This window comes from Balearica regulorum, chromosome 2 (assembly GCF_011004875.1).
Source record: "Balearica regulorum gibbericeps isolate bBalReg1 chromosome 2, bBalReg1.pri, whole genome shotgun sequence".
NCBI classification, from domain to species: domain Eukaryota; kingdom Metazoa; phylum Chordata; class Aves; order Gruiformes; family Gruidae; genus Balearica; species Balearica regulorum.
In genome coordinates, this window is record NC_046185.1 from 159370124 (window position 1) to 159392525 (window position 22402).

The 22402-nt window shown below is 36.3% G+C and overlaps 1 protein-coding gene across 1 annotated transcript in view; it reads left to right on the plus strand.

The window, feature by feature from the left end:
* The window catches only part of PAXIP1 (PAX interacting protein 1), a 35442-nt gene extending 15333 nt beyond the window's left edge, over positions 1–20109 (plus strand). The window contains exons 6-21 of the mRNA XM_075746656.1: positions 1780–2424; positions 5289–5997; positions 6821–6915; positions 7887–7982; positions 8317–8454; positions 9566–9687; positions 10006–10190; positions 10325–10368; positions 12993–13060; positions 13433–13535; positions 15410–15578; positions 17336–17436; positions 18604–18738; positions 18822–18897; positions 19449–19508; positions 19944–20109. Coding sequence (XP_075602771.1) covers positions 1780–2424; positions 5289–5997; positions 6821–6915; positions 7887–7982; positions 8317–8454; positions 9566–9687; positions 10006–10190; positions 10325–10368; positions 12993–13060; positions 13433–13535; positions 15410–15578; positions 17336–17436; positions 18604–18738; positions 18822–18897; positions 19449–19508; positions 19944–19960 — 2763 coding nt within the window. The 3' untranslated portion in view covers positions 19961–20109. The remainder of the gene's footprint in view (positions 1–1779; positions 2425–5288; positions 5998–6820; positions 6916–7886; positions 7983–8316; positions 8455–9565; positions 9688–10005; positions 10191–10324; positions 10369–12992; positions 13061–13432; positions 13536–15409; positions 15579–17335; positions 17437–18603; positions 18739–18821; positions 18898–19448; positions 19509–19943) is intronic.
* The last annotated feature ends 2293 nt before the right edge of the window (positions 20110–22402 follow it).

A 22402-nucleotide genomic window follows, 5' to 3' on the forward strand; every position in this document is an offset into this window, starting at 1 on the left:
TACATCTATTCAGTTTGTATTTATTTTCTGCGTGACTTTAAGCCTGATTCATTCAAAAGATGTCCTGTGTCATATCGGTATTTGTATTTCTGGTTGAATAAAGCATTTTATTCTTTGTTCTGTTTCTCTTAACCTAATTTTGACATGTCATAATCATTAGTGATTGTGATTTGTAAATCTGTAGATACGGAATCAGTGAATTAAAATGAAGGACAAAATTGAAAAATTCTGTAAAATGCCCTTTGATGTCAGGAGGGTGTGTACTGTTTATCCTACTATCTCCCTTTAAGAGGAATGATTTGAGGGGTTTTGAGAGTTCTCTTTAAGAAAAAAAAAAAAAAAGCTTTTCAGAGCAAAGGATGTTGTCTTAAGCTTGCCAGTCAAAAACCAAAAAAACCACATTAGCATTTCCTATCTGTAGGATACAATAAGTAACTTGTTTAATTTATGTAATCATTGAATGGGAACAATTTTATCGGATGATTACTTAAAATGTTTCTAGTCCTGCTGCTGTGACGTACTACAAGGGAATCTGCAGCAGTTTTTAATGAGAACAGTTTTGACACTAGTGAAAACTTAAATGATTGCTTTGACTAAACCCAAGATGATAAAGCAAGATTCTTAATAATTCTCACCACAAAGAAAGAATGAAAACTCATATCTGCAAATAAACTTGGTTTCATCTGTAATCTCTTTATTGTGTATGAATGACAGTTTCGTGGTGGGAAATAACTCTAGAGAATCATTAAATTACATTAATTTCCTCTGAATGCGCTGGTTGTTAGTTTATATTGTTTGACATACAAAGAAAATCCCAGTTCAATCACTTTTAAATATAGAAGATTTGAAACTAATTTCAGCATCTAAAAGAAAGTTGTCTTTTTTTTTTTCCCACTGTCTTGATATTTGTGAGAGGTTTCCATCAAAGAGGATGTTTGAATGAACAGAGCACTGATCCTGTATCTATTTCTATTTCTCAGGAAAGGAAACACTGAAGTTTTACTATTTCTCTGTCTTTAAATGATAAGGAAGGAGGGAGGGATAAAGTTTTCTACTTTGTCAGCATCATAACCTCTTACTGAAATGGATTTAGCTAATATTTGGACAGAAGTGTAACTTTCAAGTTGAGGGCAACATTACATTTTGCAGTGTCTGAGAAGGTGCGTGGGAAATACCCGACTAGTTTCTGATTTGTATTCCTGCTGAAATGTGGGGGTTTGGGGTTTTGTTTCAGTGATCACCTTATAAATATTTCATTCTACTTTATTGTGAAATTCAGATTTTTCCCTGAATGCTTTTTCATGGTGGTTTGGTTGGTTGGTTGGTTGGTTTTTTTCTTGTTTTAGTGGAGAAAATGTAAGTATAAACTGTATTTAGACTCACCTTAATGTCCACCTAAAAATCGGCTGCATCTTAGTATTAACTGTGATGTTTCTAGCTGCTGGTATTCTGCAGGCTTTTTCAGAACCACATTTGAAACTCATGGAATTCTTTGGTGATTTGGGTAGTGATGTTTTTGTAAGTGAAGACTTAATCTTCTGCAGTTGTGCCTTCTGAATCCTTTATATTGTAAATGTGGAGGTTTTTGGTTTAATCTCTTGGAACTTGTGGGTATGCACAGCAGTGTAGCTTGTCCTGTTGCTTCTGGGAGAGATCACTTTCTGTTACTGGACAGCCTCTTGTGATCTGCTTATCCATGCTCTAGCCCTGCCCCCAAAAACGTTATTTGGGATTTTTTTGTCTTTATATAAAATCTTTTTTTTTTTTCCCCCCCCACAGGAAAAATATGAATGTGCTTGTAAACGGGACAGAATTAAAATTGTGACACCAGACTGGGTACTGGATTCTATAGCTGATAAGACTAAAAAAGAAGAGACTCCTTATCATCCTCGTTTAATTATATATGAGGAAGAAGAAGAGGAGGAGGAGGAAGAGGAGGAGGAAGCAGAAAATGAAGAACAAGATTCTCAAAATGAAGCTAGTACTGATGAAAAATTATCAAGCCCAGCATCTTCTCGAGAAGGATCACCTTTGGGTGATCAGGTTTTCTCACCAAAATCTACTACTGCTGATAAGGCAAAAGGGGAACTGATGTTTGATGATTCTTCAGATTCCTCTCCAGAAAAACAAGAAAGGAATTTGAATTGGACACCAGCTGAAGTCCCACAGGCATCTGCAGCAAAGCGTAGGTTGCCTCAAGGGAAAGACTCTGGGTTAATTAATTTATGTGCCAATGTCCCACCAGTGCCAGGTAATATTTTGCCTCCGGATATGAGAGGCAATCTAATGGCTTCAGTACAAGGTGCCCCAAGTTCTGATCGACAGGAAATGATGGCTACGTGGAGTCCAGCCGTGCGGACATTAAGGAATATTACTAATAGTGCTGATATTCAGCAGATTAATAGACCATCAAATGTAGCACATGTAAGTGTTGGGTTTTTAATTTATAACATAATGGACCTTTTCTTAGGAACTATCATATCTAAGAACTTCAGTTTCCATTTATTGTTCCTTATGTGTACAAAGGATGAAAAGTTCTCCTTATTACTTAGAAGTTGTGGCCAAATTAGTAACTTCCCCATAATAAGTAACTTCATTCCTAGCAGGTTCACAGAAGTAAGAATGCGTTTGGAAAAAATGTTTGGAAGAGTAAAGCTGCGTTTAACTCTAGTGTGTTTTAGATTTGCACTATTGATTTCTTGGTAAGAGTAGAAAAAAATACATTCATTAATTTAGAATTATTTGGCTAGTTCAGGAAAGTTGATTTCATACCCTTCAAGCTTTTTATTCAGTGCAAGGAATTATTTGTGCTGTCAACACATAAAACTCTGAAATTGATTGTTCTCACAGTAGGGTCAGTTCTATACTGTGGTGTTCTGCTGGGCATTACTAAGTTGTTTTATAGTATAGTCAGGATTATGATGCAGAAGTCCTAAGGTACAAGTACTTATGCCACTTGTATAGCTCAAATATTGTATTGAATTTATTTTTAGAATAAAATTAAAACTGAGCGAGCATGCACTGAAATAACTTGAAGCATTGAAATTCTAAGATATTCATGGGAAGGGAACGTGAGAACAGTAGGTGCTGGTAAATGTTAGACATATCTTAAATAATTGCACTGGTGCATTTTTTTGGACTGATGGTAAAACTTTAAAAGGTGCCTGAATAATATAGACACTTACAGTTAGTACTTAAACAGAAAAAGTGGAGTCACTCAGAAATGTTGGTTCTTTGTTGTCTATATGACTTCTGAATATGAAATGGAAATACAGGCTTCATTTTAAAACTGAGTCTTAGATTCCTCTTCTCAGTGCCTTGAATTGTTTAAGGGCTGAGACTTCTGGGTAAGGACTGAGCAGAACTGCCAACGTCCTGGTGGGTTGGCCAGTGCTGGTAAGTTGGCTGATGCTTTCATGTCTAAACACCGCATCTTCTACAACCCAGTCATTGTACTATCAAATACTCTTTAGTGGTGTCTCTGTGGAAGTATTTTTCTATAAGTAATATTTATAGAGCTACAGGGCAGTTGATGGTATGATGCTTCGGCTAGACATTGTTCTCCAGAAGTCGGTTAGACTAGGGACTTGACAGTGGCGTGAAAGGACTGTTCTCAAGTACTGTATCAGGCTGCTGTGTAGGTTGCTGTGCAACTCCAGCACGTGGAGAAAAGCTTTGCATCTTGGAATCGTGAATCTGCTTCCTAGAGGGAGGAAGACCAATTCTACCTTTTTCCTCATAACTTCCCCCTGGCTAGGTGAAATTGTATTTTGCGTCCTGCTTGGGTACCAGTCCTAGGTGGATTCCATGCACCAATGGTACACAATCTTGGAAAGTTAATGTTTAATTTGAACCTCAGATTTCTGCTGAAACGCATTTTGCAGGTACAAAGTTATTTTCTGAATATAGCCCTAGGATCTTTTGAAAGTTTTATCCCTTTGTTTTGAAATAGGCGTCCTGAAACTTCTGTGATTTTGACTTTTGGGACTTTTTGTGGAGAGCAACGTGAAGATCTCTCCTCCTACTGAGCCACAGAAACATTCTTTTTGTGTATGCTATTTTTAGTTATTGAATGTTTATACTGTGGTGCTGTCTAGACATTAGTGATAGGCGATCCATTGATAATCGTGCTTGTGAATGTATGCTATGCCAACAACATCAAAATTACTTCAGTGAAATCTGAGATGTTTTGAAGCGCATTGTAAAATACACTTGAGCCACCTTTGATAAAGAGTTGATGGACATCTCATTGAGAGGATACAGTTAATTGACTTTGTGCTTTACTGATGTGCTTTGATTCCCCTCTCACGCACACACACATCACTGAAGTTTACATTGGATGTGATGAAATAGTGTGGGTGAAGGAAACAAGCTTTGCAGGATACACCAAAGCTGATTCCATGATTAAAAGACTTTATGAATGGCAAGTCTAGAGTTTCCTATTGTTCCTTCTGATTTTTTATAGGTAGTTTATATTAAAATATCTTAATAAATATGTGGAACTCATTCTAATCTATTAGGAACTTGCCTAATTTTCTATTTTCTGATACTTTGAAAACTCACTTGCTAACTTGTGTCTGCTTAGTGTGAAATGATTTTTCCCTTAACAGTGAGTTATACATCTAAAAATGAAATTAAACTCCAGTTTACTTCAGCAGTCTATATAAACCTAAAATCTGTTATTCATAAGTATGGGTTGTTTAGGGTTTTTTTCCCCAAGAAGCTACTAGTTCTCAGCAGATCAGTGTTTTTCTTTGCATTTTGGGATTCAGTTCGAAAAATAGAGCTAAATATTCCTGAATTGGTTCAAAAGAAAGCAAGGTTGTATGAAGTTCCCATGTTTCAAACAGTGCTAATTAGTAAAGGCATTACTAGCAACTTTTAAGTTAAAGTAAGACTATGGAACTAAACTTTGAACTTAATGTGCCAACAGGATTGTAAAATGAGTATTACAGTTGATTGAGTTGGTCAATGTAATTATTAATATAGTGTTAATAGTCATAATACTATTGGAGAGATCATCGATAATACAGGAATGGATTTTAATCTTAAATTTTGCTAAAAGGTGCATTGCCTTATTTTAGAACCCATGTGTAGCTCCACGCTTTTCTGTGTGTAAGTCCTGTCTTTTCATTTTGCCTTTAGCAGTTCAAGATTTTTATTTAGCTCACAATGTATTTAAGCATAAGGTTCTTTCTTTTAAGAACTGTATTTTCCCAGTAGTTCTTTAAATTTTTTTAAAACTGAATGGCAACAAAAAGGTCACAAAACTAATCTTTGTTTTCTAGATATTACAATCACTTTCAGCACCTACAAAAAGTTTAGAGCAACAAGTAAATCATAGCCAACAGGGACATCCAAATGCGGTGCTGTTTAGTCAAGTGAAACTAACACCAGAGACACATTTATTACAGCAGTCACATCAAGCACAGCAACAACAGCACCATCCTCTTTTACACCTTCAACCTCAACAACTTATGCAGCTACAACAGCAGCAGCAGCAACAACCCCAGATTTCCCAGCAGTCTTTCCAGCAGCAGCAGCCCCATCAGTTTTCACAACAGCAACAGCAAGTTCATCAGCAGCACCAGTTCGCCCAACAACAGCTTCAGTTTCCACAGCAGCAGTTACATGCTCAACAGCAGCTACACCGTCCTCAGCAACAGCTCCAATTCCAACAGCAGCATGCTTTGCAACAGCAACTTCATCAGTTGCAGCAGCAGCAGCTACAGCAGCAACAATTGCAGCAGCTACAGCAACAGAATCTGCAACAACAACAGCTGCAGCATCAGCAGCAGCAATTGCAGCAGCAGCACTTACAGCGATTACACCAACAGCATCAGCAACAGCAAATGCAGAATCAGGCGACACATCACCTAACTCAGACGCCTCAAGCACTACAGCATCAAGTTGCAGCCCAGCAGCCACAACACCACCAGCAGCAACAGCAACAACTGCAACAGCAGCCGCTTTTTGGACACGATCCGGCAGCGGAGAGTTAGTAATTATTGCCTTCTGATCCTGGAAAAAAGTGGCTAATGACGTGATGTAATGTGGGTTAGAATATCAAAAAATAGTGCTGTGCTTACACTATGGGATTGTAAGACTTAGAAACACCATTCGTGGCTCAGGACCTGGTTTACTCATTTTTAGGGAAACAGATTTAAATTATAACTAAGGATGATCCAGAAAGCTGAAAAGCCTGAGAGCACTGAGAACTTTCTCTTGTCAAATACATACTTTATGCCACTAGCATGTAAATTATGCTATGAGAACAGTGTTAGTCTCTGCTTACCATACATTTTTAATTTTTTTTTTCCTTTGCAAGAGGGGAAAGGGGAAGCTTTCAAAGAGGATAACAACTGGAAAGACAGCTTACATTTTGGAAATACTAATAAATTAGTGAGGATTCAGTATCAGATAGAAAGTTGTCATACCTTGCTTTGAATTCTGTCCATGCTAGTAGAACTGAAAGTTTTTTTTAATTGTTTTGACTATTCATAGCTGATCTATCTAAGAGAGTACGTTGCTGTCTTTTTTTTTTTTCCTTTTGGTGCCACTTCCTTCTACCCTTTCAGTCCCTCTTCCTCCAGAAAAAAAACCCACCCAGAAAACCAAACCCGGAGCTGAACTGTGCCTTTAAATGTGGCTATCAGCTTTGAAATTGGGATCCTACTTTCCAAAGTTACTTCAAAATTGAATGATGTTTATAATCTGGTAATAGGAAAGAATAGTGAGTGTAGCAAATATGTTCTGAGATGAACTCTTCAGACTTGTAAGTATTTAATTTTTTGTTCTTTTATGTGCCAAACTATTCCAGTTCCAGAAGAATATTTCCTACTGGGCTGTGTCTTTGCAATTGCTGATTACCCAGAACAGATGTCTGACAAACAGCTGTTAGCAACCTGGAAACGGGTAAGATTCTGCTGTATTTTTAAAAAAACTGTGATAGCATAATGTCATAGTAACTAAATTCTAAAAGAAATCATTGGCAGTATTTCAGCACTGTTCGCTTTTCTTTAGGCATCCTTTTATGTAATATTTGTGTTACAACCTAAACCCCATTATTCAACTGCAGCTGACCACAAAAAGTAATAAAAATGCTTTCGATGTGCAGCCTGGTTGAATTAGATCTTTAGTCAGAACATTGACTAAATAAGTTATAGCCTTAACTATTTCCCCACTATTTATGCTTTTAATCAGGCAGCTGTAGTGGACCAAATGTAATATAGCATTGCTATCTATCTTTAACTTGGTTGTATAAAAAGACTCTTCTTTTTGCATATAATTTTGGCATTTAGTAGCCTGTGAGGTATCCACCTGAGTGAATAAGATGGAGGAATAGAGTGTTTCTATTTTTTGCCAACTTCTATTTTTCAGAAAAATCTGATTGTATCCTTTCCTAAATGAGAGGACTTTGATGTTCTTCAGAAACTTCTGATGGATTTTATAGTTGAATTTTCCCTACAATTTTGCATAATCAAGTAAGCTGTTGACATTTTTAACAGCACTTGTGTTTATTGCTGAGATAGAATTGAATAGTTCATGAAAAAATGTTTAATCGTTACATTGCAAAAATAAAAAACGTGAGAAGGGTTATTTTTGTTTATATATCTTTATTTGTTTTTTTAATTGATTCTAAAAAATAGACTTTTTGTAGCTCAGTGAAAAGCATATTTAATTTTGTTTTCTCCATTTTTTTTTTTCAAAATTGTTCTTAAGCTAGATAACAAACCTTTTTTGGGGGGGTAACTCTTCAGTGGAATGGTGCTAATGGTGGCAGTGTCCTAAAGAGCAGACTTTCATTTCAGACTGTTTGTTTCTTAGGGAAATTTTTAAACAGTTACATATATATATAAGAAGTTCTGGGTTTGTTCTCTTACCAGATCATTCAAGCACATGGTGGGACAGTGGACCCTACCCTTACAAGCAGATGTACACATCTTCTTTGTGAAAGCCAAGTCAGTAATATGTATGCTCAGGTAAGCAAACTAGCCACGTGTATTCATGCAGGCTTTAATTTTATTACTGGGAAGGTGGGGCTGTTCTGTATGTACTTCATGCTTAGATTGTAAGTATAAAATCAAAGATTTTCAGGATCTGCTTTTTTATGATTTGTGGTTTATGGTCTAACAAACGTTCATAATGCATGTGGTAGATTTATTCCAGAGAACACTGAGGAAGATGCTATGAGAAGAAGGATCCTGAAAAAGTAGAGAAAACCAAACGATTAAAATCAAAGCTTTGTATTGTAGAAAAAGTTTAAAATAAAGATGTATTTTGATTTTTAAAAGCTGTTTATGCATGTATTCACAGGCTTTAAGAGAACGGAAGAGATGTATTACAGCACATTGGCTGAACTCAATCTTGAAGAAGAAGAAAATGGTGCCACCTCATCGAGCCCTTCATTTTCCAGTGGCATTTCCACCAGGAGGAAAGCCATGCTCTCAACATGTAAGAAGAAAAAGCTTACTTCTAGCAATATATACGTAGCAAGATGACAGAAGTCCAAGCTGCATAGATTTTTACTAACAGCACGTCTAACAGTATATGCTTCCTTTACTGTAACCCAATATTTTGAGGGACTTTTTTGAGGGTTTTTCTGGGTCAATACCTAGCAAATATCAGAAAAGGAAGCCTGTGCTGCTAATCAGAGAATAGGAGGTCACAGTTAACAGTGCTGTGCAATGAGGAGCACTGGGGAAGTTGAATTTTGTGGGGTTAAAAATAAATATACTTGCAGTTGAAATGGATGCATCTTGAGATAGACTGTACAACATAAAACAGGTGCCAAAGTATGTCTTGGCATTTGATTTCTTTGTGCTGGATGCAGACATACAGGATGACGGCCTTGCTACTAGCCTGTTCTAAAAGACATAAAAAGAAATACAGCTTTGGGAAAATTAGAATATAACAATATGCATGTGAACACAATGGTGAGTAGTAAATGTAATATGTAATGTAATAAATATAGTTTGTTCTCAACAACAGAACTGCTGTTGCCTTTTCCTAAACAAAAGGAGAGAATAGCAAAAAGGAAAACGTGGCAAAACTAAGGATAAGAAAGAGGTGGAATTCCAGTTCACCACCTATGATCAGCTGGCATAGTTTATTTGGCTTTGTGGCAGGGTAGAGCAGAGCATTCAGGAGATTTTTTAAAAGTAGAGTAGGACAAGTAAGTATAAGTGTTTCTCTGTCTCCCTGAATATAAACAGCAGCAGAAGAAAGAGGTGAGATGTGTGAGAAGAAAACTAGCAGTGAGCTCTTTCATAGTAAAACTGTAGTCTTTGTAAATGAGAAAAAGCTGACCAGCAGGATGAAAATGACTCTTCCTGAGTCAGAACTAATGCTAGAAACCTGAATTTTTTTATGTATAAACAAATCACTTTTAAATTGTACTCTCTGTATCCTACAAGCCATGTTTTACTTAAGTGTCTGTATGCCAGTTATGATACCGTATATTTCATTGTAATGTAAAAGTTAGTAACAGAAAAATATTTTCAGCAGGAGTGTTTTGCAAATGCTGTCTATGTTCAGTTATTCGTAACTCTCTTTTTATCTGCAGATAATCTCTGTGACAGGATTTGTTGATAGTGACAGAGATGACCTCAAACTAATGGCCTACCTAGCAGGTGCCAAATACACAGGCTACCTGTGTCGCAGCAATACAGTTCTTATCTGTAAAGAGTAAGCGGTTTATCTCTTTCTTTTATCTTAGTAGTGCTTTAAATCTTTTTTTAAAAATAATTTAATAATTGTTTTAAAACATTGGGGGATGGAAAATTAAGTTAAATCCAGGTCTAACCTGATTACATTTGGGGCAGAAATACTCCCCTAATTGACTTGTTCTAGCATGTAAAGTAGAAGTATTTTTTCGGAGTATCTACTTTTGTGGCAGTTAGATAACTGCCAACACAGAAATATTGGTATTTTAGGTTTATTTTTAGAAATTGCTATTATACCTATTTTATTGATTTTTTTTTTTCTTCATCTCTGAACAATAAGGCCCAGTGGCTTGAAGTATGAGAAGGCTAAAGAGTGGAGAATACCGTGTGTAAATGCGCAATGGCTCTGTGACATACTGCTAGGAAATTTTGAAGCTTTACGGCAGATACAGCACAGTCGGTACACAGTATTCAGTCTTCAAGATCCACTTTCTCCTAGTCAACATCTAGTTCTAAACCTTCTGGGTAAGAGTTTCGGTCCCAAAATCCTGTGTTCTGTAGCTTTTATGTGTGTACCTGTTTAATTGATAGAAGCTTGTGTCTTCTCTTATACGTAACTTTGCAATGGTTTCATTTTTGTTTTGGTCTTCATTTCCTAGATGCTTGGAGAGTTCCATTAAAGGTATCACCAGAACTTCTAATGGTATGTTGAATTATTGTATATATACAGCTATTTTTGTAAGATTATCCTTTAGTGTTTTTAATGTGTGAGCACATGTGTATATGGTGTGAGCCACATGCCATGGTGTAAGAGGGACATACCCAGACCTGTACTGAATCTCCTGGCTGTACTTCCTGCTACTATTCTATTTTATTTTGAGAAATCTGAGAAATAATCTTTTGCAGAACTAAGAAACTGCAATGTGATACACAAAATCAAGTTACTTTTGAGACATCTTGGGCTAGTGCTTCACTCTTCAATTTTTACATCAGACCTTTAGAAAGGGCTTAGTATTTTTTTGAGTCAGTACCTAACACTATCTGAAAATCAGACCACAGAAGAGTTTTTAAGGCAGAGGACCCAAAATCAGTAAGAATTTTGTTAGAATAATGACTAAATTTTAAATAGGATAGATAATATAAATTATAGGTGGAACTACTTTATATAATTTCTTTGAAATATTCTAAGAACTAAAACCATGGGTGTGTATACCACATATTTTATAATGTAAAAATATATCATGCTTTAAAAAGTGCAGTTGATAACCATGGAAATAAAAGCAGTGTAAATGAACAACAGTAAGGAAGTGAAGAATGTACCTGAAAAAAAGATACAAAAACATTTCAGTTTTGTCATGTAGTGTATTCTATGAAACGTGCAAAACATGAGACAGGTGTAAGAGCTGAGTTGGAAACTGCAACTTACCTTCTGAACTGTTTCCTCCTTCTGAATATGTAGAAAACTCTTTTGGGTTTTGTATTGCAAATTCTCTTCCCAGTTCAGATTTATACTTGATAACTGTTTTCACAGTGTCTGTTTTGACGTAGTTTGAGCTAGTGAGCTTTCAGTTTATTTGTACAACAGATGACTGTCCAATAACGTTTTTTTATGGCACAAAAATGTTTTGCCTTGCCTCTTGTGTTCCGGATCACTTCTTATCTCAGTTGTTTTGTATACTCTTCAGAAAAGTAACTGTCATAACTTAATTTGTACTAATACTTTAAATGGGATCTGGGCACTATTTGTTGTTTTAATACCTTTCAGTTTTAGAAATAGCCACAACTATATTCCCTGGCCAGAAGTTTGAAACATTCTACTACAATTCTCCTGTGGAATTGTTCAGTGGGCCCATAGGAAACTTACGTTTTAGGAAATTAACTGCCTTTAAAAATTTGCGTACTTCCTATTTTCCTGAAGAAAGATGCATTCTGCTAGTGGCAAAATAAAAAAATCCTTGAAGAGATTCAGTATTCACTATTAGTATTTAAAATAGCTTTTAACTAACTCAATTTTGGGTTTGTTACCACAACCCTTTGTGTCCACACTGCAGTTGAGCTCATCTTAAAACTGGGCATGTGCCTTCTTTGTGCGACTCAGTCAGACCAGGTGGTGGTCCATGTTTTGTCTTACGTAGCAAATGGAGAGAACTTAGGGGTCAGAGAGCCTAATTTAGTACCTCCCTTCCTGTATTTACTATATGGGGACCCTTCTTGCCCATGTGAAGTGAGAATCTTGTAACTTAGATCGAAAGGGACTTCTGGAGGTAATCTCATCCAGCTCCCCTCAGGATGCCCACGCACGAAGAATATGATTTGATAATAGAAAATGCCGGGCATGTGGAAGTGTCAGACAAGGTACTACACTGCCTTCACAGCAGGCGTTTCTGTTTGTCTTGGGATTTAAAGTATGTGGTCCTCTTTTGAGGACAGCCGTCTGTCAGATGGTGTTGATGCCATCCATCTTTTGCATTTTCATAGCTGAAATGTCTATCAAAAAGTGAGCGCGGGTGCTTTTCTTCCCAGCTGCTCTTACTAGTGATTGTCTAGCATAAAAAGGCACATCCCTGAGAGCAGGGAACAAATCCCTCTGGCCTGTGCCTCCCAAAGGACCGTCCTTACAGCAAGGCTGGAATAATGCTGCCTGTCTTTCTGGTCATGTGCCTCTAGCATTCCTCATTAAATATCGGGCGTAGATTTGAAGGTTAAAAAGCAATAGATGTCACACGCTTGTGCAAGTGAGCGCTGTGGTTTCAAGTAACTTAGGCCAGGGAGAGCCTAAAGGCTGCATGTCTCTGCTCCTGGGCAGATGCTGTAGGGGCTGGTCTGGTACTGGGGAGGCAGAAGTGTCTGTCCAGCGAGTACCTGAGCGTCCACTGGAGCTTCTGTTGATGTAGTCAGGGAACTCGAGTGTTTTAAAACGCAGGTGCCAGTTTTTTCTTTCGATATTTAAGCACCTTGTATATATTGTAGTGTTCATGTATTTAACAAATGGACAGGTTTTTCAATCTCTTTCTCATTTAATTTTTTGAGGGTTTCCATTTCCAGCTTTATTTAAAGGAAAAAAAGTTCCACAATATTTTATTTGGTGTTCACATATACAATTACATAACTTTATGGAGAAGCTTTGGTTAATGCTCAGCTTTGTTATTGAATCAGTTGTGTAAGCTGTAGGTACACCAGTGTGCATTCAGTAGCATCTCTTTTTCATCTGTGTTTCATTTTCTTTAATATAATCTCAGAATATCGGTGTATAGTTTTCATCTGTCAGAATAGAAATTGGTTTCCCTGCTCAGTTTGGATATAAACATGTAGATGATCTAATTTCAGGGTGTGAGGTTGCCTTTGAAACCAAAGCAAAATGAATCCAGTCTTCAGCCATCTTCCAAAAGAGCAAGGTAAGAATAACGAGCAGTTGGTGCCGATAGTCCTTACTTTTCTACAGAAAATGTTCCATCCTGTACTCTGCAAAATGAAATAACTAGCAGTGTTTTTTGCATATTGCTAGCTACTCAAGTGGTAGGAATAAAATAATAACTAGAGAGTGAAGTAGTAAGTGAATTGGGAGAGAACAGAAACAGGAGAATATGTCCTATTCTCAGCATACAGATTTTTTTCTTCAGAAGGTCGATCCTGCCTAATTCTCATTCATCTGAGTACTTCCCTTGGTAAAAGTTGCAAGAGTGTGCTTGTCTAGTTTTTAAAAAAATAATAATACTACAACCTTGGGCCTAAACTTCACATTCTGCTGTACTTCATGTATTTTGTAGGATTGAAGACCTACCACCACCTACTAAAAAACTCACCCCAGAGTTGACGCCAATGGTGCTCTTCACAGGATTTGAACCTATGCAAGTTCAGCAGTACATTAAGGTGACTTTCATGCTTATCTCTTGTGAACTACTTTGAAACATCTGATAACTTCTCTCTTGATGTTGAATTTTTGCTAAGACTTGATTAGCATATATCTAGTGGATAAAAGCCCATACTTACTGAGGCTGAGGTTAAAGTGTACATTTATGTGAACTGAATTTTACTTGGTAACTGTTCTGCTTTAGTTAACTACTTCATACTTCTGTGCTACTTGTTTTTTCTTTCCATATGTTTGTTTTAAAAAGCAAGAAAGCCTCTTCCACATTTGTTTTTAAATCGGCAAACTTCATGACCAAATTTAGGTGAGAGAAGTAGCGATGGTTGTACTGGATAAGACCCAAGATTCTTCTAGTGTAGTTGCTATCTGTAATGCCAAATGCTTCAAAGAAAGCTGATGACAAAGCTTCTGGCAGGTGTGAGCTAATAAGTTCCCATGGAGATTTTGTTCTGTTCCCTAATAAAGCTGTCCCAAAACTTAACTCTTAAGTAATTTATAACATTCTTTTAGCAGTATAAAAATCCAATCATTTCTTGAACCTTAATAATTACTAAATCTTTATTCCAAAAGAACTTTTCATTTATGTTATTTTTCACAGATTGGCTGAGGTTTGAGGCACAGGGGTTTTTTAACTGCTGACCTCAGTAGTGCATGAAAGAACCTGTCACCCATGCCTGCTCCAGATAATCAAAAGTAAATGAGTCCTAGTTTGAGTCCACTACATTTCTTAGAAATATGCATCACTTTGGTATGCTCAAAAATACCTGCTATCTTCTTCATTATACCTAAACTTGTTTTTAAAGTAGTTGGACTTTGGAGTTTTTTTTCCCTTGCAGTGTTTGCATTTGAAACTTGATATTAAATATTTTAGAACATAAAATATTTTTTAGTATGTTCCATAAAGTTGCAGTGTCAGCCTCTCATTTTCTGTCATGTTGGTACTGGCTTAATTATATGGAGAATCTGTTTTGGTAACAGCTATGGCTCACAAATATAAAAAATGAACTTTGGCGTCAAGGATTGTGAAGTTGAATCTAAACTTGGCAGTGATGATAGCATCAAGACCTTTCAGAGTTTGGATACCTAGCTGAGGCTGGACACTTCTCATTTTCTTGAGTTGGAGGGGTAGTGTTTTTTCCTGTGTGCCCAAAGGGTGCCTTGAACATCAGAATGGAAATCTTGCGCGATCTGCACTCAGAGGTATACAGTGTTGGAGGTGAACATGTATTAACTATGAAAATAACAGCCTTTGTCTCTCATAGGCATACAAGTGTACTGTTCACAGTGTGTGTATATTCAGTTAATGAGTTGCATCTTAACTGACAAGATAGCAACTGTGATGAGTTAGTTCCAGTTTGGTAGTTTAAACCAAGGAAAAAAGGATAGTTGCTCAGTATCATGGAAAATACATGTGGAATGAGTGCATTTAAAGAATACATGTTTTTCAAAAGACTAGCAAAATTAAGTTTACCGTAGCTACAGTGTATGTTATACCTTTCATAGAAAGAGTAAAATTATAAATATTCTGCTTACTTAAATTGAATAGCATGTTTCATTAAAAAGATTTTAATTTGTATCTTACAGTTGTTTCCTTGCTTAAAAAAACAGAACCTAAAACCAAAAAACTGCAGAAGCGGAATGTAGCTTTCAGTCTTCCCAGATGAAATTTATGTCTGGAAATACCTGGATTTTCAATGGCTATAAATTCTGTCAAAACTAATCAGCTTCAGGAATGACTGTAATACAGAAGTCTCCTATATTTACAGTTTCATTAGGAGCTTGCTTTTATTTGATGGTGATGTTATGATCCTTCATTTTTTTTGCTCGATTTTGAAAGGACTGTTCCATTCTAATGTGTGTTTTGTACAACTTTCAGAAACTGTATATCCTTGGAGGTGAAGTAGCAGAATCTGCCCAGAAATGCACCCATCTAATTGCCAGTAAAGTGACCCGAACTGTCAAGTTCCTGACAGCAATTTCTGTGGTCAAGCACATAGTAACTCCAGAGTGGTTAGAAGAGTGTTTCAAATGCCAGAAGTTTGTTGGTAAGTTAAACTAGTATTAACTTCTAGTAAATACACAGTTTGTCAATTTAAATACGTGAAGATGACGTGCATATTTCAATACACCTCATTGTTTTGACTTCTGACTTTAGTGTCTCTTGCCAGTTTTCTAGAGTTCAATTTTGAAAGAGAGTTTACAGCAAATCTGACTAGCATAGTTCATAACTCATGTTATGTTTAAACAATTGTACTAGCAGCTAGTTTGTATTTCACTTGAGGTAGAAGGTTATGTTGGTATCATTAAATAAAGCCATCATAAGAAGAAATGATTTTTTTTATTAAGTTCTCTTTCAATGGAATATTTCATTTCATTTACTCTTCATCTGATTTAATACAGTTTCTTTGCATTAAATCAAGTAAAAAAAATACTTCAAAAGTTTGCTTTAGGGTGATGAAATGGTTGGATGTTGTTCAGCATTGCATTTCTTTCTTGTGTAGACATCTGCAGATTTTTACCTATGGATACATTACTTTTTAGCCCCAAATGCTTTGTTTCAATAATTTTTCCAAAATATAAGTTGTAAAGCACTAAGCTGCTGCTGGAAATACATATGAAAATGCATTTCAATAATTAATTAGTCCAGTACTGTAATTGTGTTGGAAGATACCAACTTTCTGTTTATGCTGCTTTTCCATTGGCAGCTGAAAATAACAAAATGGATGGTTTTGCTCTGTTTGACAAGGATGTTGTATCTGAAGAAAATCTTCCTAAAGGGTGATTATTTGTTTTATAATTGTTTTATGCTTTTATATAATTTGTTTGTAAGGACCAAATATATAACATTGCTGCATAACCATCCAAAGACTTAAAGCTATGGATAATTAACCAATGAACCAGCAAACATTTTTATAAATCTGGAGAAGGCCACTAGCTTGGTTCAGCATCAGTGAACTGAGAAATCAATCCATTTCAAAGCTATTAGAAGGTAAAGAAGGTCTGGCGATTTAGAAGGATGACTGTTTTGATCTAGGACTTGAGGTACTTGTCTACTGAAATTCAGTAGATTTGTAGCTAACAGACTGGCTTCGCTTTTGTACGTAGTACAATGATGGAAGATAGAGCAGTTGTTTAGAAAAATTGTCCTACTCGTTTTCTTTGTTTCACGGAAGAATATTGACACCCTCTCTTGCAGGTTGTCAGAATTGTCCTTGGAAAGACCAAGGTGTTCTCCATAGAATTTTTTTTTTTGTTCTTTAAACTTAGGTGTTTTGAATTAAATTTGATGTAGAAATATGTTTGATAGAGCTTTTTGTGGAAAGATGAAGTTAAGACTGAAATTCCACCCCTAATAAAAAACAAAAAATCAGCTGAATAACAGAACAAGGGAAACAGATGGAAAGTTTGCTCTGTTAAGGCTGTGTGAGGAGTCGAAGACAGTTTTTGGGCTCCCATAGGTTGTCACAGTGATTTGAACTTAAACTTCATCATTCTGCTCCTTTTTGTAGAGAACCAATAAATAAAAGTTTGCAAGTTCCTCCAGTAAGTTAGAAAAAGGGACTTTATAGGATAGTGGTTGTTGCTAGATACACAAGTGTAAAACATACAGTTTTATTCTCCGAGTAATTGTGGGTCATCCTTGTAAGGCACCTAATAAAAGGCAGTATTATAATCATGTTAAAATTAATGAGCATTTACCATTTGGAGTCACTCTGCCACCATTTTCTGATCAGATCAGATCCTGGGTTACGTGGATGTTTTTGTCTTTTTGTGCATTACATCATCAGTCTTTCTTTTTCAGATGAGCAGAACTTTGTCCTCAGAGATGCTGAAGCCGAGGTGCTATTCTGCTTTAGTTTAGAGGAGTCTCTAAAGAGAGCACAAGTAGCTCCACTGTTCAAGGTATGCAGTTTAAAAGGACATTTAAATTCTTAAATCTAAGCCCTCTGAGTGACTGGATCCTGTAGACGCGAACAAAACATGCTCAGTATATGCTCAGTATACTCAACAATATTTGTTCCCTTACAAAATTTAGAACGTTGCTCCATTATTTGTACAATGCCACTTATGGAAGGGACCTTTTTCTTTTTTTTTTAACCCCAGCCTGGTAGTCAAAGCACTTGCCCATAAAAATGAGAGTCTGAGCACGAGTTTGCAGTCCGGCCTCAGTCAGTTCTAGTCAGCTTCTCCTTGAAGACCACACTTAACGCCAGGCTGTTGGTGAGGACAGTGCAAGATGGTTTTCATGCCTCCGGTTGAAATTACAGTGCAGAGAGGTATCTGAAGATCCAGGTGGTTAGAGATTCTTCACCGTAACTAAATTTGAGACTCTTTATTGAGGCAAACCACCTAAAAAGGGTATTTTTACAACCTGTAATGAATTAGAATCTATGTCTTTTATTAAGTCTAAATACTACTTTTCGCTCAGTTTTGCAGTCAAAATAGCAAGGGGGTTTTATTCCTAACTGGGAAACAGAGATAATCTACTTTATGATCTGATCACCTGTATCAGTCTCAGTCAACTAGTAGGGTAATTTTTGTCTTGAAGTAATAAATTGGCTATTAATTAAAAGCTGAAGGTTCTTTTGCCACACTCGAGGCATCCCAGTGCTTGAAGAAGCAAGGAGCTTTCTTGTTCTTCTGTGTCTTACCAAGCTGCAGTTACTTTTTCTTTCTCTTTTCTTTTTCTTTCTTCTTCTTCTTTTTTTCTTTTTTCCAATTTCTTCTTTTTTTCTTTCTCTCTCTCTCTCTCTCTCTCTCTTGCATCATAGTTTAACCAGTGGTTATTTGAAGGTTTCCTGGTTGTTATTTTACAAGTGTTGAAATAGGCACACCTAACCTGTTCAGATTTATCAACATTGTGGGTTTGCCCCTCCCTTACTTGTGGGAATTAAGGACAATTCATCACCTGATGAATTTGTTACCATAAGCTGTGATATCTAACACCAGCTTACGAAGCCTGCCCCATGATTGTGTAAGAGAAGAGTTACATGATAATAAAACTTAATGCATTGCAGAAATCAGTTAACAAAATAATGTGTTTTCTTATTCTTTCTTTTCTCTTTTTAGGGAAAATATTTTTACATTACACCTGGCATTTGTCCCAGTCTTTCCACCATGAAAGCTATTGTGGAATGCGCAGGAGGAAAAGTATTATCTAAACAACCTTCTTTTCGAAAACTGATGGAGCATAAGCAGAATAAAGTGTGTAGAGTGTTGCTTTCGAAAATTTACTGGTAGTACCTTACTGTGTTATTCTGAGCTTACGAGTAGTTTCTTTCATTTAGAGTTTGCCGGAGATAATCTTGATTTCCTGTGAAAATGACCTTCATTTATGTCGAGAATATTTCGCAAGAGGCATAGGTATGTATAAGCTATCAATGTCATTTGAAGAGTATAGCTGTTATTTTGATTTTTTTTTTTAATTATTATTATTGTACAAGTACAGACATCTTTTGAAGCTTTCAGATAATAACAGAGGAATACATGGTCTATCCTGCAAACCGTGGAGAAATCTGAGCAGCTATTTGCTAAGTATTTCTCATAGAGGTATTTTATAGCCAGGTCACTGTAGATCTCTGGAAGGGTAGGCTTGGACTTGGGGCTTCAGTCCTGCCTGAGGCAAGATTACTGTCTCGGTATTCATCACGCTAGTTAAAGATTTGGGGTTTTCCACTTCAGCTATTTTTACTTCAGTGTAGAACCTGAAAACATGCTGTATTTAACAAAGATGTGCACAGGAAGTCTCTTATTTGTGGTGTGAAGTGTGTGGTGGCTAACAGCAGGGCCCTGGTAGCAGTGGGGCAATGCTCCCTTATGCCTTCGCGTGGAGACTGGCCCCTCCTGACGCATGTACAGAATGAGGAAGAATGTCCTTGTCAGGTGTAAACTGCACGTGTTTTTGATATTTTCAGATGTCCACAATGCTGAATTTGTCCTGACTGGGGTGCTTACTCAAACACTGGATTATGAATCATATCCTTTTGTGTAAAGGCTGTCTGCTGCTTTGGGAACTATGGTTTACTAAAAGTTTTTCTTAATTAGGAATTAATTATTTATAATTTTTTAGGATGTGTAATGTTTGCTTGATAGGAGGGTAGTTTAACACCCAGAAACTGAGCTTAAATTCAAAGTGGAATTACTTTTTGATAGGAAATACTTTAGTGGAGGTGGGAGGCAGGGTTGTCAGAAAGTAACAGTGTAGAATATTAAGCAACAGGACAAAAACTTGGCACTAAGGAAAACACTGGTCACGAGTTACTTGCAGACAAGGAAAATAGCTTTTTACTGAAGATTATAAACCCTGTTTGATAAATGCAGCGGAGGGACCAGTAAGGGCTCTATGTTTTTCTGCATATAAGTTCTACTTTGCAATCATTTCTTAAAGTTCTTCTTTCTTAACAAACATACATATAAATTTACTTGATGGATAGTAAAATGCCTTACTGCTTCGGAATCCTTGGAGCATTAAATCTAGCTGTTCAGCCATTGTACAAAGCAACTAAAACTTCCTGTGGATGCTGTTTTCCAGCTATTTTCCTAGGGATGATGAGCAGTTTAAAGCAGGAAAGCAAAACTAAACTGCATCTTTTTTAGGATGTGTAATTTTATTATGCTGAAACATAATTTACTATGTTTTGTATTATACTACCGTTTTAAAAGAGCCCACTTTAGCTATCATGATTAGCCCATTTTTAAACATTTTAACGTAAATGATGGTACTTCAGCCAAAAGTGTAATTTGGATGTAAAAATAAAAGGGCTTGCTATCTATTAAATTATGGATGTTGAAGATGAAAATGTTTTGTACTTTATTTTTATTTCTTATACTCTATTTTCTTTTATATTGATATTTTGCCCACATTTTAAATAAATGTACTTTTAAATGTTTTACTCTATATTTTAGTGGTGGTTCATTTTTTTGAATGCTATGCAACAATGGCACTCTGGTAAGAGTAAATTACTCAAATCTTTTTCCAAACAATGTAAAATTATTTTAAGCTTATTTTACCAGGTATGTTTTAATATATGAAATCCCAGTGCTTTAAAGGGGAATCATTGTAAATGTATATATGTGTTTTTACTGCAACAAAGAAATAGCTTGAAGGAAGGAGAAACTATAAACCCGCATATTACGCTGTTGTGATAACTTTTGTTTGTATAGTGAGTTTTACTAAATAAATATTAAAAAACCAGTCTCCCAAATCTATTTTCAGTTGTATTTCCTAACACAGTTCTAATAATTTGACTTTACCGTTCTTATCAGTTTAGATTCTAGTAGATGAAAAAGTCAGCCTAAAAGCATTTATTCTTTGATCAGCAAGCCGTTAAACTCTGGTTGGAGATTGCAGATACCCGCTTGTCTGTACGTTACCAAGTGTATTATAGCCCCTCGTGAACCATTCACAGCACAATTCAAAATAGAAGATAAAAAAAATGCTTTAAACAATAGCTCATTACGGTATTTTTTTTTTTCAAATATTTTGTATTTTTATGCAGAACCATTTTACAGAGAAGCTTTGACAAATACAGTATCATTAAACTGAGGTAAGCTGCTATTTTTAGCTTATGCAAAGCTTTCTGCAGAGGAATTATTAATTTCAAATCTCTCTTTTGTGCTATGGCTTAAAAGGTAAATCCACTTGATACTTGCCCACTATTTCTGTTGCCTTTCTTCCCACACCTCAGTTCAATAACGTGCTTAAGCAAATGACAAGTTGAAGCTGTGAGAACACAGTGGGAGTAAATTTCAAGATGAGTGAAGTCCCACGGAGGTCAGTGCTGTGCCTGTTGCCTGTTATTGCTGGCTCTGGGTTCCTCAGCTATCCTGATTTATTCCTGTGTTTGGTGTTTCTATTGTAAGCAATAACATGCTACATGACAATAGTGAGAATGTAACGTTTCTATCAGTGTGACTTTTGTTAAGGGGGCAAAATGTAGTAAATGAGAATGTTATACTTTGGCTCAAGATGGTTTTAGGTGCATCAAAGGTTAAAAATGGCATTTACTTGTAACAGCAGAGTTAGGTGCTTTTTCTTAGCGTGATGTTCAGCTCTCTGTAATGCAGTTTCCTCTTTATTACAAGATAGTTTAAGAAAAAGTCTTTAATGTGGAGACCAAAGGTTGGAATTTGATGATATGATTTTATGCTTTAACTGTTAAAATAAAAAAAGGAGGAGGGAATGCAGTGGGAGTTAATTGTTGGCTGATGAGTCGTTGTGTGAATGACTTAAATTGTTCAGACATGCAGACCTACCTGGCAAGTCTGGTCTCCCTTTACTGTCAGTGGAGGGAGGGGATATCGCTAAAACTTGACTTGGGTAGAGAGCCCCACAGAGAGCGCATCTCTTAACAGTTTAGCAAACTAGTTATCTACATCTTTTACAACACAGAAAATTGGTGAGATGAATCCCACCCCAAAGAACTTCAGGAATGCATTGCATAAATACTAGGGTTTTTAATGTACAAAAAATTAGACTTCCCCCCCCCTTCAAATAAACTCCAGAATGTGTAATGTTGAAATTATCTAAATCTGTGTTAATCTCTGTATGTCTTGAGATTTTTTTCATTATACTAGTTACCAGGTTGCAGAAAAGTTTTTGGATGCCTTTTCCTTTAAAACAGATCTCAACTGTTGTTGCTTTTGGACTTTTGAAAATGTTGTGATACTCAAAACTTCTTAACTTGAATAAATACTTTCTACCTGTCATGCATTCAGCATATCTTCTGTATGCCTTACAAATGATGAATTGCCATATCAAATGTAAACGTGGTTTCAAAAAGAGACAAATGAGTGTAATGAATCAGCGGCACTGTTTAACTGTGCATGAAATCAAACACCAGGCATCTGAATTTGCAGGGCTGAGTTC